Source organism: Coccinella septempunctata, chromosome 5, assembly GCF_907165205.1.
Source record: "Coccinella septempunctata chromosome 5, icCocSept1.1, whole genome shotgun sequence".
Lineage (NCBI taxonomy): Eukaryota > Metazoa > Arthropoda > Insecta > Coleoptera > Coccinellidae > Coccinella > Coccinella septempunctata.
The window spans coordinates 18,834,629-18,853,676 of record NC_058193.1 but is presented as its reverse complement, the minus strand read 5'-3'; the positions used below and the strand labels follow the sequence as shown (position 1 = coordinate 18,853,676).

At 35.1% G+C, this 19,048-nt stretch overlaps 2 protein-coding genes across 2 annotated transcripts in view; one reads left to right on the top strand and one right to left on the bottom strand.

Moving 5' to 3' along the window:
- Positions 1–19,048, bottom strand: part of LOC123314577 — a 66,380-nt gene that overhangs the window by 9,597 nt on the left and 37,735 nt on the right. The window lies entirely within an intron of this gene.
- Positions 109–1,718, top strand: LOC123314585. The gene is made up of 2 exons (XM_044899948.1): positions 109–671; positions 766–1,718. Exons 1-2 carry the CDS (start codon positions 667–669, stop codon positions 1,064–1,066), a joined length of 306 nt encoding a protein of 101 aa, XP_044755883.1. The 5' UTR covers positions 109–666; the 3' UTR covers positions 1,067–1,718.

The window sequence follows — 19,048 nt, the reverse complement described above, 5'->3', positions numbered from 1 at the left end:
TTTTGTTTCCCGTTGATGTTTCACCAGTCCTCAAGCTGAGATTACCCATTGTTGACTAATTATAAGGACGAGATTTGATAACCACTAAAGTATAAGATTTTCATAACAATGATTTATTCAACCACAGCAATTTAATAATTTCTCTTCGTTTCAAATTACAGGTAACGCATTGAGTTGAAAACAGGTACTGTACTACAAAGGAGATCATCATGAAAACCTTGAATGAGACATCTTCTATATGCTTTACAAGTGACACACTCATAATAACAAATTCAACAAGGAGTTTCCTCGTATTAACAGTTCACTTCATCTCAACCATAAAAGAATCACCTGTCCTTCAGAGCATAAACCTGTGCGCAAAAACATTCTGAGATATATTTTTCCATTCCTATGCATTATGATAACTCTATTTCCAATTATTTTGATGAGCAATAATAACATGTTTTATATGGTGTGTAGGTGACAATATACCCTTTTTTCAGAGTCATTCAGCACTGTACATTAAGGAATGTTGAAAAGAGATTTGTGAAGATTTCAAAATAGACAATAATAAAATCGTCTCTATTACCACTGATGGCGGCACAAATAAAGCATCAGCTGTGCGATTATTTTTAGGAGAAAATCGTAGGATTCCCTGTATGGCTCACTCTTTGAATCAAGTGGTTGATGTGGTACTAAGAGAAATAAATGCATTTTCAGTAATCTGTGATCAGGTGAAGTGCATTGTTACATTTTTTAAACAATCTGTAAATGCTATCATTTAAGGTCGGAGCAAGAAGCAGCTGGAAAGAAAGAAGGAGAAGTATCAACATTGACACAAGCTGTCAGCACGAGATGGAACTCATGTTTCGATATGTTGGAGCGTTTTGTGAAACTTTCAGCTCTTTTAGCTAAAGTTTTAGCTACTAAGAGTCCATCCAACAAACATACTACAGATATGCTCACAAGTTCTCAACTTAACATAGTTCGCGATCTAATTGCTCTTCTTGCTCCTTTCAAAGAAGCTATTGAAGAAGTAAGTGGTGTCACCTCAGGCATAGCAAACTCACAAACTTACTTCAAGTAACAGAACAAGCTGCTCCATCAACCACTATAGGGCAGAATTTAAAAGCAGCTTTACTCAAAAAAAAATGCAAAGCTTGCTCCCTCAGAAAGGAACAATTTTCTTTCTATAGCCACCATTTTGGATCCTCGGTTCAAAAGCATTCACTTCACTTCTCCAATAGCAGTGTCGAATGCTATTACAAAAATCAGTAATGAAATTAGAACCGAGCATAGTCGTAGAGGTCGACGGTCGGCAAATAGAAACACAAGTGAAGTGAATGCAGAACCGAGTAATGAGTCGTCAATCTGGAGCAGGCATGAAAAACTGTTGACCCTCAGCCCTGCAACTCCAGAGATACCAAGTTCTGGCTCCATCCCCAATGAACTGAAACAATATCTAGACCAACCATTGCTAGAGAGGAAGGCAGATCCAATCAAATTCTGGGTGAATTGCCAGCATTTCACACCGGTTCTTTTCGAAATTGCCTTAAAATATTTGATTTGTCCTGCCTCCTCAGTATCTTCGGAAAGACTTGCTTCGGTGGTCAATTTAGCAGTGCCGGATAATAGGAGCAGAATGACAGGGGAACACATCAAACAGAGGTTACTCCTTTTGTCAATACCAAACGAATACTGTTTTCAATAAAATAGTTTTGTATTTTAAATATTAAAAACATTAATGGCCGTTTGCACCGTTTCTCTAAACAACGATTATATTCTTAAACAACGTTTAATTCCTTAACCGGGTTGCACCGTTCCTAAACGTTGATTATAAGGCCCTCAAACGTTGATTAAACTAATCGCAGAAATTTGCTCGATTAAAGCTCGATTAAAACGTTGATTGAAGTAATACTTCAAATTCGATTGACAACTGTGTTTTCTATTTGTGTCGATATTAAATTCGATTTAATAATGGATGATTTGGAAGATGAGATATTACTTGATGATGATCTTGATGCACTTGGCAATATCGAATTTGAATTCCCCAGATGTTTTCCCCGTAGAAGAAATTATTTCGAAAGAATGGACCTCACTTTTTTCAGAAGATTTCGTTTAACGAAAGAAACCGTGTTATTTTTTTTGCCATATATGGAGAATGATTTGGAATTTCCCAGATGTTTTCCCTGTAGAAGAAATTATTTCGAAAGAATGGACCTCACTTTTTTCAAAAGATTTCGTTTAACGAAAGAAACCGTGTTATTTTTTTTGCCATATATGGAGAATGATTCGGAATTTCCCAGATGTTTTCCCTGTAGAAGAAATTATTTCGAAGGAATGGAGCTCAATTTTTTCAGAAGATTTCGTTTAACGAAAGAAACCGTGTTTTTTTCGTGTTTTGCCATATATGGAGAATGATTTGGAATTTAATAATTAGTTATATTATAGAAATATAGATATTTCAGGAATAATAGTGTGGCAACAATAAATCAATTGATAGCTACATTGAGGTTTTATGCTAGTGCTGATTACTTGGCTTCTGTTGCCAATTTCATAAATGTAGATGTATCGACAGCATCAAGAATTATTGCTAAATTTTCATTAGCAATTGGTAAATTATATTCCGAATTCATTAAAATGCCAAAGATGAGGAAATAGTGCAAATCCAACAGTCCTTTCACAAGAAGGCTTCTTTTCCTAGACTAATAGAATGTGTGCATGCTACTCAGAGTACTCATGTTCGCACTTCAAATTCGAAGCACAACACCGAAACTCCAAAAGAAATGTTCGAATTTTCCACCTTGACAACAGAACTTTAGTCACAAAACCTTGAATTCTTTTTCTTTTTAATTTATCTTCTATGATGTGCTTGGCTGAAATTTTGAATTTTCTATGCTGTAAGTGGTGTTGCCAAACCTATCGATGATTAAAGTAAACAGCGATTATGATTCCACGGTGCAAACCGACAACCGCTAAGCAACGTTTAAATATTAAACATCGATTAGTTTAACCATGGTTACCAGCGAAACGGTGCAAACGGGCATAACAATTCCAAATCTGTGCTTCATTCCGAATGCTCATGGGTAACCACAAATTTGGTATATATCGTTAAACCGATATATTCAAATAATAAAAATATTGATAATACTTTCAAATCTGTGTTTCTTTCCGTATATTCTAATATATATATATTATATATATATTCATATATATGGATATATCGAAATATGGATATTTTTTCACGATATATATTGATACTGTCGAGAATTATCGATACAATATGTATCGATTTTTTTTTACTTCTGCTCATCCCTATATCAAAGGAAATCAGACCTTTCTTGTCGATGATTATATGATGCAGAAGACAAACGCATTGAACTACGAAGTCTACTCTATCCGGATCAATTTGGAGTACTGTTTTTAAATACCTCCACCGTCTTTTTGACAGTCTATAGTTGAAAATCCGCTCTGCAATACCAAGTCTTTGTCTTGAATATGGTTTCAATAAATAAGTTTTCATAGGATAGGCATCATCACGCAATAGAACAAAGGGTGCTGGTATGTTTGTCGATGGAATATTTTCATTCTTAGGTATGCTTAAAGTTTTTGCTTCCAACCTTTGATAAATATTTGAATCTGAAAATGTTTCCCCATCACTCTGCCTATCATACGCCCCAACTTGAAGAGCAATGAACTTGGTTATTTGCCTCGGCTATTCCCCGCAATACCTACAATACAGAAGTAGCCCCTATAGGCTTTTTTGGCGCATCTATGCAACCGATGCAGTTGGGAAAATTCCATATCTTTCAGAAGTCATCGGCGATTGAGTAGGCAGAGACAGTGTACGCAGAAGCACTCCCATGTGTCGTAAACTATGCATATAAATATATAAAATGTATAACTAAATAGAGTGGTATTTCTTTTGTACAATTCATTCTATACCTACTTTCATTATTTGAAAATGGAAAGTTTGATGAACCCAAAAAAACTTTTAATGCATTTCATCATCAGGTTCACTTCATACGCAGTATCAATGGTCTCATTCAATAAGTTTAATAAGTCGAATAAAAATCAGAAAGTTCCAGCTCCGACTATAGAGGTTATGTAAATATAAACAAACAGGTCAGGTTATTTGAGGTCAGCTGTCAGCTGTACGAAATTTAAAATTGAATCCCCGTATTCCTTTCAACTTATGCAATTATATCAACAACCTGTGCAATCTTAGTTGCCTATCAGAAGGTAGTGGGCGTCTTTTTCGGGAGAATGATCCTTCGGCGCAATGAGTTTTTGGGGCAGTGATCTTTCGATTCAATGAGTTTTCGACGTGTGACGGTTTCGAATAGCGCAGTGGGAAATTCTGTATGAGGAGCCAAGGGCTCGAAAAGACATCCCGGTAGACAGAAATCTGAAATAGTCAAAACTAAGTGGCGAGGTTTGACGACACATTTCGCAAAGACTCAAGCAAGAATCCGAGAAAACTGAGTGGAGACGAAAAAGGAATCATCGAAGAGCCCAAGAGCATGGAGTTTTTGAAGGACAAATTTTAAAAAGAAATGTTATGTACCAAGACCTGTCCAGCCAACATTTGATGATGAAGACACCCAGACTTCACCAACAAGTTAACCCTTTGATACTGAAGACAAACCAGAGTCACAAACACAAACTCTCATACCACCTCACAGCATAAGGAATGAAACGGCGCCACAACATACATTGGCTGCCTTCAAAAAAAAAAAAAAAAATGCCAAGGTGAATGCCATTGTCTCTGTCTCTTTTGAAACAATTCAAAAGAATAATATGCATCGATGGAACCCATGGCACAAACTCAAGACATTACGATCTGACCAAGTTTTAGTCAAAGATGAGAATAAAATCGGTTTCCCGGTGGCTTTCTCATTATCAAATAGACTAGATCAAACCATCCAAAATATTTTTTTGATGTTTGGAAATCTAAGATTGGAGAGCCAGTAGATGCAGAACATATTATGACCGATGATGATATAAAATATTATAATGCATGGAGTTAGGTAATGAAGAACATAGGTACATATTGGATTTATGTTACAGATATTAAATTTTTAATACATTTTCCAGGCAACGGTAACAGAAAGAAAGCCAAGAAGGCTCCTCTGTACTTAGCATGTTATTAAGAACTGGAATATACAGGGAAGAAACAGGTTGAAGAAAGTGGATAACAAAAAAGACATGCAAAATAGAATGCGAAACATCTGGAAGGAGACTGATGTATCGACATTCCACAAGATGAAAGATGAATATTTCAAACATTAAGAAGGACAGGAAAATGAATTTCTGAAATATTTAAAGCAGTGAGTTGTTTTAAATGTAGAAGGTATAATTAAAGATTTTCATAAATTTTTCTCAGTCATTATTTCCAATGTGAAGAAAGAACCATGATGTGGCTCACTGCCACAGAGTAAATGTAGGGATTAATAGCAACATGGCTGAGCAACTGGCAAGAACATAGGTACATATTGGAATTATGTTACAGATATTAAATTTTTAATACATTTTCCAGGCAACGGTAACAGAAAGAAAGCCAAGAAGGCTCCTCTGTACTTGGCATGTTATTAAGAACTGGAATATACAGGGAAGAAACAGGTTGAAGAATGTGGATAACAAAAAAGACATGCAAAATAGAATGCGAAACATCTGGAAGGAGACTGATGTATCGACATTCCACAAGATGAAAGATGAATATTTCAAACATTTAGTAGAAGGACAGCAAAATGAATTTCTGAAATATTTAAAGCAGTGAGTTGTTTCAAATGTAGAAGGTATAATTAAAGATTTTCATAAATTTTTCTCAGTTATTATTTCCAATGTGAAGAAAGAACCATGATGTGGCTCACTGCCACAGAGTAAATGTAGGGATCAATAGCAACATGGCTGAGCAACTGGCAAGAACATAGGTACATATTGGATTTATGTTACAGATATTAAATTTTTAATACATTTTCCAGGCAACGGTAACAGAAATAAAGTCAAGAAGGCTCCTCTGTACTTGGCATGTTATTAAGAACTGGAATATACAGGGAAGAAACAGGTTGAAGAATGTGGATAACAAAAAAGACATGCAAAATAGAATGCGAAACATCTGGAAGGTGACTGATGTATCGACATTCCACAAGATGAAAGATGAATATTTCAAACATTTAGAAGAAGGACAGCAAAATGAATTTCTGAAATATTTAAAGCAGTGAGTTGTTTTAAATGTAGAAGGTATAATTAAAGATTTTCATAAATTTTTCTCAGTTATTATTTCCAATGTGAAGAAAGAACCATGATGTGGCTCACTGCCACAGAGTAAATGTAGGGATTAATAGCAACATGGCTGAGCAACTGGCAAGAACATAGGTACATATTGGATTTATGTTACAAATATTAAATTTTTAATACATTTTCCAGGCAACGGTAACAGAAAGAAAGCCAAGAAGGCTCCTCTGTACTTGGCATGTTATTAAGAACTGGAATATACAGGGAAGAAACAGGTTGAAGAATGTGGATAACAAAAAAGACATGCAAAATAGAATGCGAAACATCTGGAAGGAGACTGATGTATCGACATTCCACTAGATGAAAGATGAATATTTCAAACATTTAGAAGGACACCAAAATGAATTTCTGAAATATTTAAAGCAGTGAGTTGTTTTAAATGTAGAAGGTATAATTTAAGATTTTCATAAATTTTTCTCAGTTATTATTTCCAATGTGAAGAAAGAACCATGATGTGGATCACTGCCACAGAGTATAAACGTAGGGATTAATAGCAACATGGCTGAGCAACTGGCAAGAACATAGGTACATATTGGATTTATGTTACAGATATTAAATTTTTAATACATTTTCCAGGCAACGGTAACAGAAAGAAAGCCAAGAAGGCTCCTCTGTACTTGGCATGTTATTAAGAACTGGAATATACAGGGAAGAAACAGGTTGAAGAATGTGGATAACAAAAAAGACATGCAAAATAGAATGCGAAACATCTGGAAGGAGACTGATGTATCGACATTCCACAAGATGAAAGATGAATATTTCAAACATTTAGTAGAAGGACAGCAAAATGAATTTCTGAAATATTTAAAGCAGGGAGTTGTTTCAAATGTAGAAGGTATAATTATTCGACAACATGTCGGCGAATAAGAAGGATGAATCACTAGCGGCTCCGCGATTGGAGTATTTAAAATGTGAAAATTGTAAGAGGTCAATTGCAAAAAGTGCATTAAAGTGTTCAATTTGTTCCAAAGCAAACCATCCAGGTTGTGCAAAAAATAAAGAGTGTTGTGAACTCGAGATGGTATTAGTTGACATAAAATCAAGTGGAAATACAACACCTACACTTATTCAATCGGTCAATTCATCAAAGGAATCTAAGTCAGTGGTTGTGACGAGTGAGTCGACACAATGCGATTTGCTATGTAGGATCATTGCTGGTTTGGAGGATAATAATTCCATTTTAGTGGAGAATATTTCATTGTTGAAATTTAAAATTTCTACGTTGGAATCGAAACTGATGGAACGGGATTCAACGATTGATGACCTTAATAAAAAGTTGAATTCTACAAAAAGTTATCAGCGGGGACGGTATGTTAACGTTGACGCTATATCGGCTGCACAGCTGATTGATACCGGAACAATTCAAAATACCGATGTTGTTGAAAACGGAGAAAAACAAATAAACAAAGGAATTGAGGCTAAGAAGCAATTTCATTCATCAGAAACGGCCCGTGACGAATTGTTGAAAATTGATTCGATTGATCTTACCAAGAACACATCAAAAATGGAGTGTCAGTCAAGGGTAAGGATCAATAACTCTAAATTTAACGAAGAGGCAAAAAATAATTCCATCGAGGCCTTGTCCATATCTAAGCCTGAAAGAGTTGAATCCGATTCCGAGGGCTTCAGGGTTGTTCAGAATAAAAAGAAGAGAAAAATTCTTGTAGGACGAAGTGATGATAAAATCGTTCAGACTGTTCCAAAATTAACATCCCTTCACGTTACTAGACTGAATCCATCTACCAAGGTGGAAGACATGGTGAAGTTGCTGGAGAATAAACTCGGAAATGTTGTTTGTGAGATACATCCCTCCAAACATCCTTCCCACTATGCTTCCATGAAAGTCACAATTTGTCAGGAGCAGCTAAAAAAGGCTTGGAATAAAGATTTGTGGCCGAAAGGTGCGATCGTTTCTCATTTTTTACGGAGGAAGCCTGCACCGAAGAGCGAAACTCAACTGACAGGCTATCAACTAAACAACACAAACAACTAACAGTATATTACCAGAATGTCCGAGGTTTGAGGTCCAAGACGGAAGATCTATACACCAGTGTATTATCATCTGATTTTGATATTATCGCCCTGACAGAAACTTGGTTGAACGATGGAATACTTAATGAGGAAATTTTTGATGATCGTTATGTGGTAGTAAGGAGTGACAGAAACACTGGCCAAACCAGGGGAGGAGGTGTTCTTTTTGCAGTCAAATGTGATATAGGTTTTGAAGTGATTGAAACTGAGTGTGTTTTGGATTGTGTGCTGTTGAGACTACTGATGGGAAATTGTGAGTGCTATGTCTCTGTTGCGTATTTTCCGCCAAAATCAGATCATACTTTGTACGAAAGCTACTTTAACATTTTCGATAATGTTTTATTAGATGATAAGAATCTACTGATACTAGGAGATTTTAACATCCCTATTTTCTCTGAAAACTGTTTAAAAAGTACGTTAGTCAATGGTTTCATGAATTTATTTGATTTGAAGCAACTCAATGTATTTCCAAACTTTATGGGTAGAATGCTGGATTTGATATTTTCCGATATGAATCTATTAGTGCGGAAATCACAAGTTCCTCTTCTTTGCGAGGACGGATATCATCCGGCACTTGAGCTCTCCTTTCAGTTTCAACAAGATAAACAACTAGAAAATGGATTCGTTAAAAAACATGATTATAACTACTCTAGAGGTGACTATATGTTACTCTACAATCTGATGTCTCAATGTAACTGGTCAGACGTAATTAGTTGTGGGAGTGTTAATGAAAGTTTAGACCTGTTTTATGACAAACTTTACACTATACTGGATCAGTCTATTCCTAAATATAATAATTCGACGTCTGTGAGAAGGCATAAATTTCCCATATGGTTCTCCCCGGAATTGACACAAAAAATAATTAATAAAAATAAATTACATAAGAATCTGAGAGATGAAGATGGTGCTATGTTTTCTTCTCTCAGAAAGGAAGTGAAGCATCAAACAAAACTTGAGTATGTAAGATATAAAAAACAACTTGAAAATAATATCAATAGTAATCCTTCATCATTTTGGTCGTTTATTGGTGAAAAGAAATCTCAAAATAAAATTCCAACATCGATGCAATTCAACCAAGAATTGCTCAATAACGCAAAAGAAATTTCATGTGCTTTTGCTACCTTCTTTGAATCCATATACACCAGTGAAGTTGATTCGTGTGAGATTAATTCGACATGGGGACGTTTCAAATTTTCCGTCATTTCAGAGGATGATCTTAGGAACGCTACGAAAAGGCTGAAACCAAAAAAATCTAATGGTTCCGATAATATTCCGTCCTACATCTACAAAGGCTGTATTGACTTTCTAATAGATCCACTGCTTCACATATTTAATTCATCACTTTCAGAGAATACTTTTCCTGACCTTCTCAAGCCATCTATAATAACTCCCGTCCATAAAAAAGGACAAACAAATATAATTGAAAACTATCGACCAATTAGCATTTTGAATGCCCTATCCAAACTATTTGAAATAATAATATATAATGATATAATTAAAAACTCCAATATTGAATTCAATAAGTCCCAACATGGTTTTGTTCAAGGGAAATCAACCATAAGTAATCTTTGCTCTTTTACCGAGCTTGCAGTGGAAGCAATAGAAAAAGGTTTCCAACTTGACACGGTATATACCGACTGTGAAAAAGCTTTTGATAGAGTCAATCACAGACTCCTGTGTGACAATAAACTTGCTATGAATGACTTTTCGAGGGATGCGTGTGCTTTTATTGGATCCTATTTGCATCAAAGAATACAAGTTGTGAAAGTTGGGGATGAGTTTTCACAAAATATAATACAGAGTTCTGGTGTTCCGCAGGGTAGCATACTGGGGCCATTGCTGTTTCTGATATTTGTTAATGACCTTCCTGCCTGTTTGCGATTCTCATTGGCATTGTTGTTCGCGGATGATTTCAAGTTGTCTAGGAGAATCTTGAGCCTACTTGATTGCTCTCTATTGCAGGAGGACTTGAATAGGGTGGAACAATGGTTCAAGATTAATAAAATGTCTCTCAACATAAAGAAGTGTCATGTTGTCACCTACACTCGAAAATCCAACCCGATATATTTCAGTTATGAAATTAATTCGGAAATCATTGAACGCAAGTCAGAAATTAAGGATTTGGGTATAATCTTTCAAAACAATCTGAAATTTAACACCCATTTTGAATTCATCACCAACAAAGCTTACAAGATACTAGGTTTAGTTCTTAGAAATAGCAAAGATTTTGATTGTAATACTACTGTTCTACTATATAAAACTCTTGTGAGACCACACCTTGATTATGCTTCAGTGGTATGGATGCCATTAACCATAAGTCATGTTGACATGATTGAAAAAGTTCAAAAAAGATTCCTTCGATACTTATACCTGAAAAAATACAATGAGTATCCTTTCATGAAGTCATATATTTCAATGTTGGAAGACTTCAATATGTGCACATTGATAAACAGACGCAAGTTCAACGCAGTTCTTTTCATTTTCAAAATTTTAAATAATTTAACATTTCAAGACTGTAATTTTGTTGATCTTGTCAAATTTAAAGTACCTAATTTATATCTGAGGCTTAGAAATAGGGAAACTTTTCATGTAACGCCAAGTAGTTCATCTCCCATTAATAAAATGATGCTTATATGCAATGAGTTGATTGAAAAATTTGACTTGGATTTGTTCAATACTAGTTTGGGAAATGTGAGAAGATTGTTCTCTTAGGTTAAGTAGTTAATAGAGTTTTTGTGCTTGTTCTGCATATGTAATTACCTTCTTGGGTGTATGTGTAGAAATAAATAAATAAAATAAAGATTTTCATAAATTTTTCTCAGTTATTATTTCCAATGTGAAGAAAGAACCATGATGTGGCTCACTGCCACAGAGTAAATGTAGGGATCAATAGCAACATGGCTGAGCAACTGGCAAGAAGATAGGTACATATTGGATTTATGTTACAGATATTAAATTTTTAATACATTTTCCAGGCAACGGTAACAGAAAGAAAGTCAAGAAGGCTCCTCTGTACTTGGCATGTTATTAAGAACTGGAATATACAGGGAAGAAACAGGTTGAAGAATGTGGATAACAAAAAAGACATGCAAAATAGAATGCGAAACATCTGGAAGGAGACTGATGTATCGACATTCCACAAGATGAAAGATGAATATTTCAAACATTTAGAAGAAGGACAGCAAAATGAATTTCTGAAATATTTAAAGCAGTGAGTTGTTTTAAATGTAGAAGGTATAATTAAAGATTTTCATAAATTTTTCTCAGTTATTATTTCCAATGTGAAGAAAGAACCATGATGTGGCTCACTGCCACAGAGTAAATGTAGGGATTAATAGCAACATGGCTGAGCAACTGGCAAGAACATAGGTACATATTGGATTTATGTTACAAATATTAAATTTTTAATACATTTTCCAGGCAACGGTAACAGAAAGAAAGCCAAGAAGGCTCCTCTGTACTTGGCATGTTATTAAGAACTGGAATATACAGGGAAGAAACAGGTTGAAGAATGTGGATAACAAAAAAGACATGCAAAATAGAATGCGAAACATATGGAAGGAGACTGATGTATCGACATTCCACTAGATGAAAGATGAATATTTCAAACATTTAGAAGAAGGACACCAAAATGAATTTCTGAAATATTTAAAGCAGTGAGTTGTTTTAAATGTAGAAGGTATAATTTAAGATTATCATAAATTTTTCTCAGTTATTATTTCCAATGTGAAGAAAGAACCATGATGTGGATCACTGCCACAGAGTATAAACGTAGGGATTAATAGCAACATGGCTGAGCAACTGGCAAGAACATAGGTACATATTGGATTTATGTTACAGATATTAAATTTTTAATACATTTTCCAGGCAACGGTAACAAAAAGAAAGCCAAGAAGGCTCCTCTGTACTTGGCATGTTATTAAGAACTGGAATATACAGGGAAGAAACAGGTTGAAGAATGTGGATAACAAAAAGACATGCAAAATAGAATGCGAAACATCTGGAAGGAGACTGATGTATCGACATTCCACAAGATGAAAGATGAATATTTCAAACATTTAGTAGAAGGACAGCAAAATGAATTTCTGAAATATTTAAAGCAGTGAGTTGTTTCAAATGTAGAAGGTATAATTAAAGATTTTCATAAATTTTTCTCAGTTATTATTTCCAATGTGAAGAAAGAACCATGATGTGGCTCACTGCCACAGAGTAAATGTAGGGATCAATAGCAACATGGCTGAGCAACTGGCAAGAACATAGGTACATATTGGATTTATGTTACAGATATTAAATTTTTAATACATTTTCCAGGCAACGGTAACAGAAAGAAAGTCAAGAAGGCTCCTCTGTACTTGGCATGTTATTAAGAACTGGAATATACAGGGAAGAAACAGGTTGAAGAATGTGGATAACAAAAAAGACATGCAAAATAGAATGCGAAACATCTGGAAGGAGACTGATGTATCGACATTCCACAAGATGAAAGATGAATATTTCAAACATTTAGAAGAAGGACAGCAAAATGAATTTCTGAAATATTTAAAGCAGTGAGTTGTTTTAAATGTAGAAGGTATAATTAAAGATTTTCATAAATTTTTCTCAGTTATTATTTCCAATGTGAAGAAAGAACCATGATGTGGCTCACTGCCACAGAGTAAATGTAGGGATTAATAGCAACATGGCTGAGCAACTGGCAAGAACATAGGTACATATTGGATTTATGTTACAAATATTAAATTTTTAATACATTTTCCAGGCAACGGTAACAGAAAGAAAGCCAAGAAGGCTCCTCTGTACTTGGCATGTTATTAAGAACTGGTATATACAGGGAAGAAACAGGTTGAAGAATGTGGATAACAAAAAAGACATGCAAAATAGAATGCGAAACATCTGGAAGGAGACTGATGTATCGACATTCCACTAGATGAAAGATGAATATTTCAAACATTTAGAAGAAGGACACCAAAATGAATTTCTGAAATATTTAAAGCAGTGAGTTGTTTTAAATGTAGAAGGTATAATTTAAGATTTTCATAAATTTTTCTCAGTTATTATTTCCAATGTGAAGAAAGAACCATGATGTGGATCATTGCCACAGAGTATAAACGTAGGGATTAATAGCAACATGGCTGAGCAACTGGCAAGAACATAGGTACATATTGGATTCATGTTACAGATATTAAATTTTTAATACATTTTCCAGGCAACGGTAACAGAAAGAAAGCCGAGAAGGCTCCTCTGTACTTGGCATGTTATTAAGAACTGGAATATACAGGGAAGAAACAGGTTGAAGAATGTGGATAACAAAAAAGACATGCAAAATAGAATGCGAAACATCTGGAAGGAGACTGATGTATCGACATTCCACAAGATGAAAGATGAATATTTCAAACATTTAGAAGAAGGACAGCAAAATGAATTTCTGAAATATTTAAAGCAGTGAGTTGTTTTAAATGTAGAAGGTATAATTAAAGATTTTCATAAATTTATTATTATTACTTATTATTTTCAATGTGAAGAAAGAACCATGATGTGGCTCACTGCCACAGAGTAAACGTAGGGATTAATAGCAACATGGCTGAGCCTGAATAAAATATCGAAGTACATACAATAAGATGAGGGGAAACCAGAATTTACTTTATTGTTTTTAAGGGTGCACCATGAATAATAATCATATTCTATAAAATTTATTGTAGGGAAGAGAAATTACTGGACACTTTGGAGGAATTGATTAATGAAAATATGTGAAAAAACATTATTGACACTGAAGGACCTTCTGCCAATCAATACCAGGCCAGGGTTAACCGAGAAGCTCATTCAAAAGCAGAAAATGGAATGACCGAAAAAGTTGTAGTATGCTTAGAAACTGGTGAGATCAGAGTACCATCGAAATCTGTGAGTAATAAATTTCTTATGGTGTCGTATAATGAATTGTGTGATAAGAATTGCACATCTCTATATTGCGTTAAGTGTAAAATACGCATCCATAGGTTTAGATGTCAATGTGCAAACTTCACTATAAAAGCTGCCATGTGTAAACATATACATGCAGATGCTTTGGTCACAGAGAGAAGCGATTCTGTTTTAGGTGTGAGAACTGCAAATGATTATGATGATGATGAGAACAACTTATATGTCAACCATCAATAAGTCCCCCTAAGGGGTCCATTTAACAAAAGTCGGGGGTCCATGACCATTCTGTCTCAACATTAAGTTTGAAACTGATGTACATTGCGTACTTATCATAAAGTTTTGATCTGTTTGAATAATTCGCGCGAGAGAGTTGCAGGCGTGGCTACTACCGACCGAAACATCCGCGTCCCGTCCCGATTAGTCCCGACTCGAGTGGCTGTTCCGTAATCCGTTCATTCAGTCACTAACAGTACTGTGCAGAAGTGTGAAGTGTGAAGTGTAGATATTTGCGATGACCTACGACGACAATACATACAATATCATTTCGTTAATATTTTTATTCACGCATAAGTGAGATTTGTACGTACTGCATATTCAAGTGTACTTATTAAAATTTATTTCACATGTAAGTGTTTTTGCATGTTCTCATTTAACAATCATATGTTTTGCTGTAATTTTACATAAACTATCGAAAGGTAACTATCAATGAGTAGTAGTAGTAGTAGTAGTAGTAGTAGTAGTAGTAGTAGTAGTAGTAGTAGTAGTAGTAGTAGTAGTAGTAACAAACAATCAAATTGTTTGTTACAGATTGTTTCAAAAAAATGTCAAAAAAACAAGAAAATATGACGATTCCTATGTAAAATATGGATTTACTTTCATTACCGAACGTGACGGAACACAGAAGCCGCAGTGCTTCTTGTATGAATAGAAGTATGAAACCTACAAATTTGTTGGAACATCTTAAAGTCGTTCACCCTGGAAACGTGTCAGATAATTCGGATGTTTTTCATTCTAAAAAAGCACGTTTCGAAAAATCGGGTACTTTGCCCAAACTTGGATTCACTCCCACACAAAAACCTTGTCTTTTAGCTTCATACAAGGTTGCATATCGTATTGCCCAACAAAAAAAGCCTCATACTATTGTAGAAACGTTAATAAAGCCTTGTGCACTGGATGCGGTTGAACTTGTTTGTGGACCTGATCAAAGAAAAAAAATTGAAGGTGTGTCATTGTCGAACGATGTCATTCATTCAAGAATTGTTGAAATGTCGTCCAATGTGCTCCAACAAGTGGTTGACGAATTGAAAGCATCACCATTTCCGTTCAGCATGTAGCTCGATGAAAGCACCGATGTGTCACATTGCAGTCAGCTCTTGGTATTTGTTCGTTTCGTACATAATGCAACGAAAACGATGAAAGAGGAATTTTTATTTTGTAACTCCCTTACACTCACTACAAAAGCGGTTGATGTTTTTGAGATGATCAAAAGTTTTTTCTTAAACACGAAATATATTGGAAGGATAAGCTTGGCAGCATTTGTACAGACTGTAGAAGATGTACTTCAAGTCCATTGTCACTGGCCGTACAGAGAACCTCGTTAGGATCGCTAGATTGCTGTCATCCTAACTTGGTGAACTTCTCTGTGCTTTATGATTCTACAGCGACAAATTATTGAAAGATCAAGAAAACTTAGTGACAATGCAAATATAAATATTTATAACACATTAAAATGCAGATCTATCAATTATACATCTTGGTATAGTAATGGCTAGGATAATACTAAACCTTAGAGAGGCGGTGCAACCGGTCATAAATTAATATCAGTGCAGAGAACAGAGAAAGCAGTTGAGGAGAAACTATTAAATTATATACAAGGAAATCCTTATTCTGTAAGCTGTTGGGCTTAAGCTGACCGGCCACCGAATGCGAAGTTGAGCGTTTTCAATGCTATGTGACAAGCTAAGTCACTCGATTCGTAGCTTGCCACTTGTCGTATCTTGTCATTTAGCATTGAAAACGCTCAGCTTTGCTCAACTTCGCATTCGGTGGCCGGTCAGCATTATGGTGATTTTTATAGGGCATATACAGAATCCTGAGTTCATGATTTTAACACAACAGCTAGCTTTTTCCCTGTACTGCTCCTTACTAGGGCATTTCCAAGTTACTATCATAGAGTTTTGAAATAAATGCCCACTGTGATGTTGCGATCATTTACACAAGGTTTCTATCCACATATCCACTAGTAGAACGGATCGGCATTGAATATTGAATATTTTCCCTTTCAATGAAGATTTTCGTGGTAAAGTCATTATCGTTCTGTTCTAGTCGAAGGTTCGACAGATAAACGATATATGAATTATCTATTTCAATATGACCAAGCCTAGAAACGAAGTAGAAACTGCTATTTTAAAAAATCAAAAGCATTCTCATCAATAAATAGTGAAATTTTTTTGAGAATTAAAAATGAATATATGAATTGAAATGGACTAATAAAAGTAAGTGAGTGCACTAAAAGATTTTCATTTTGAACTTGGTAAAAGCCAGGCCGATCATAGAACCCTGCCTTACCATTCGACATTATCTCCGGTGTGAGTTTGTGAAATCAAATATTTTCTCTTTTGTTCTTATGAATTTGCAAGCCTCTCAAGTATCCACTTGAGAGGATGTTATGTTTTTGAGTATGATCTCACAAAAAATTCGAAAGGAGTTAAATCTTGTTACCATGATGTTCACGTATAGAGCAAATTTTCAGGTAAAGATGTATTCACATATTCTGTACGTGTACGTGCATTGAAATTGACATTCAAGTTCCTCATAGGCCATCATGTTGCCCTTTCACGTTCTGGCTACTGAATGATTGTAGCAGCCATTGAGATAAAATGAGGATTCATCGACTGAAAGAATATTTTTAGTGGATTCTTTATTTTGTAGATGTTTTCTCTCATAATCTCATAAACTTCCTGGTGCCTACAATCATCTGGGAATTTTTTTTGGATAGTTTTCAATTTTTGAATTCATACCCATATCCCTTTTAATTATGCCTTACTCTGCGGTCGGGAATGCCAATTTATTAATTGCTTGAAACGGACTTATTCGCTCATACAAAGGCTCACAGATTTACATTCCTTTCGACTCTTTTTTTGGGTAAAGGAGGAGTTCGTTGATCATCACGATGGCTTTTACCGGATACCCTGATGTAAACGGATTAAAAGAGATAAATTATTTAAAACTGCTTGAAACAACTGAATCTATCCATCCAGGTAAAAATAGCTCACTTCAAAAACATCTTTCAAATAATAGACCAGTTAATGATATTAATTTTTCTTCGAGGGAATTATTCATTCTTCACAAGAACAATTTCTACTCCGCAGGCAGTTACTGAAATAAGCGAATAAAGTGGCAAAATACTAGTGGTACTGCCATATGCCACCACCACTTCTTTTTTATATTGGTCATATTTGACCGTAGATAGAGGAAAGAGAAGATACCGCATTGCGCAGCTAGGAAGGAGAGCTCTCTGTGTCCAACATCAACTTGTTTTTGTTTACGTTTACCCCGATCCGAATTTATCTTTTTCGTCATATTTGCCACAAATTACACAATTTCCTGGCATGCCGACAACGAAATTCTTGATACTCAAGTCTTAAAACGAACGAAACACTATTACATCGAACACAAATACGATAATTAACATTCAAATATTGGGGTAAACGTAAACAAACATGGAGTAGATGCACAGTAAATGTCAACAAAAACATAGAGATGTTGGACACACTTTTCTTGTTGTTAACGTTATCTTCCCCTTCCTCTATCTACGTGTTTGACCAAGCAAAACGATGAGAGTCTCGTTATGACTGCTTTCTCGATACAATGCTTTTCAACGCATCAGTATTGCTATACCAAAATGTATTTTTGCGAGGCCTATGCATTTTTTTCAGATGAGCCTCACTAGAGTTTCAGCCATTTTGGTCAGCAGTTGTTATGTTACAATCGTTTGAGTGAGTTGATTTGTTTTTGTGAATATGGACTAAATTGAATATCCAGCAGCCATTGAATATTTGTTTCTGAAAGAAAATACGCCTAAGTCATTTCGTTTGTTATGAATAAGATATAAAAAAACGTATGCACACGTCAATTTGCAAATGCAATGACTTTCGACCGAATCGAGAATATAAGATTTGTTTCGTGGCGGCGGTATTGTGTGATCTCGATCGATCAACGAGATCAAAAAATAAACTGGACATAAGCTGTTAACGAATATTTGTATATCCTTAAAAACGAATGTCAAAATAGAAATAGAGTTAATGTATGAGGGGTTCAGAGCTGAAGTGAACCAATTCCATTCAGCGTAGTTTTGAGATGAACGGCTTAGAAGTTGTTCATCACCAATTAATTCAAAAGTGACTTCTTCAGATTTTAAAAGATTAGAATGTAAGCATATGCTTACATAAGAATAATAATATATAAAGAAGTCACTTTTGAATTAATTTGAGATAAACAACTTCTAAGCCATTCATCTCAAAACTAGGCTGAATGGACTTGGTTGACTTCAGTTTTGAGCCCCTCGTATATCGAATGAACATGTGAAGAGTGAAGAAGCTGTTTCATAAAGAGAGCTCCTCTCCTTGATGGGAGTTGGCTATAAAAAAATATGGAAACGGTGGGAAGCGGGAGTTCTTAATACATATTACAGCAGAGTAAGCTGCAACTCCAATCCATTTTATTGAATGATTTGAGTTTGTACAAATCAAATATATTTTCTCGAGACTATCTTGAAATCTCTTGATATCTACAAAATAAAACAATGGGCTATACAACAGCAGTAAAA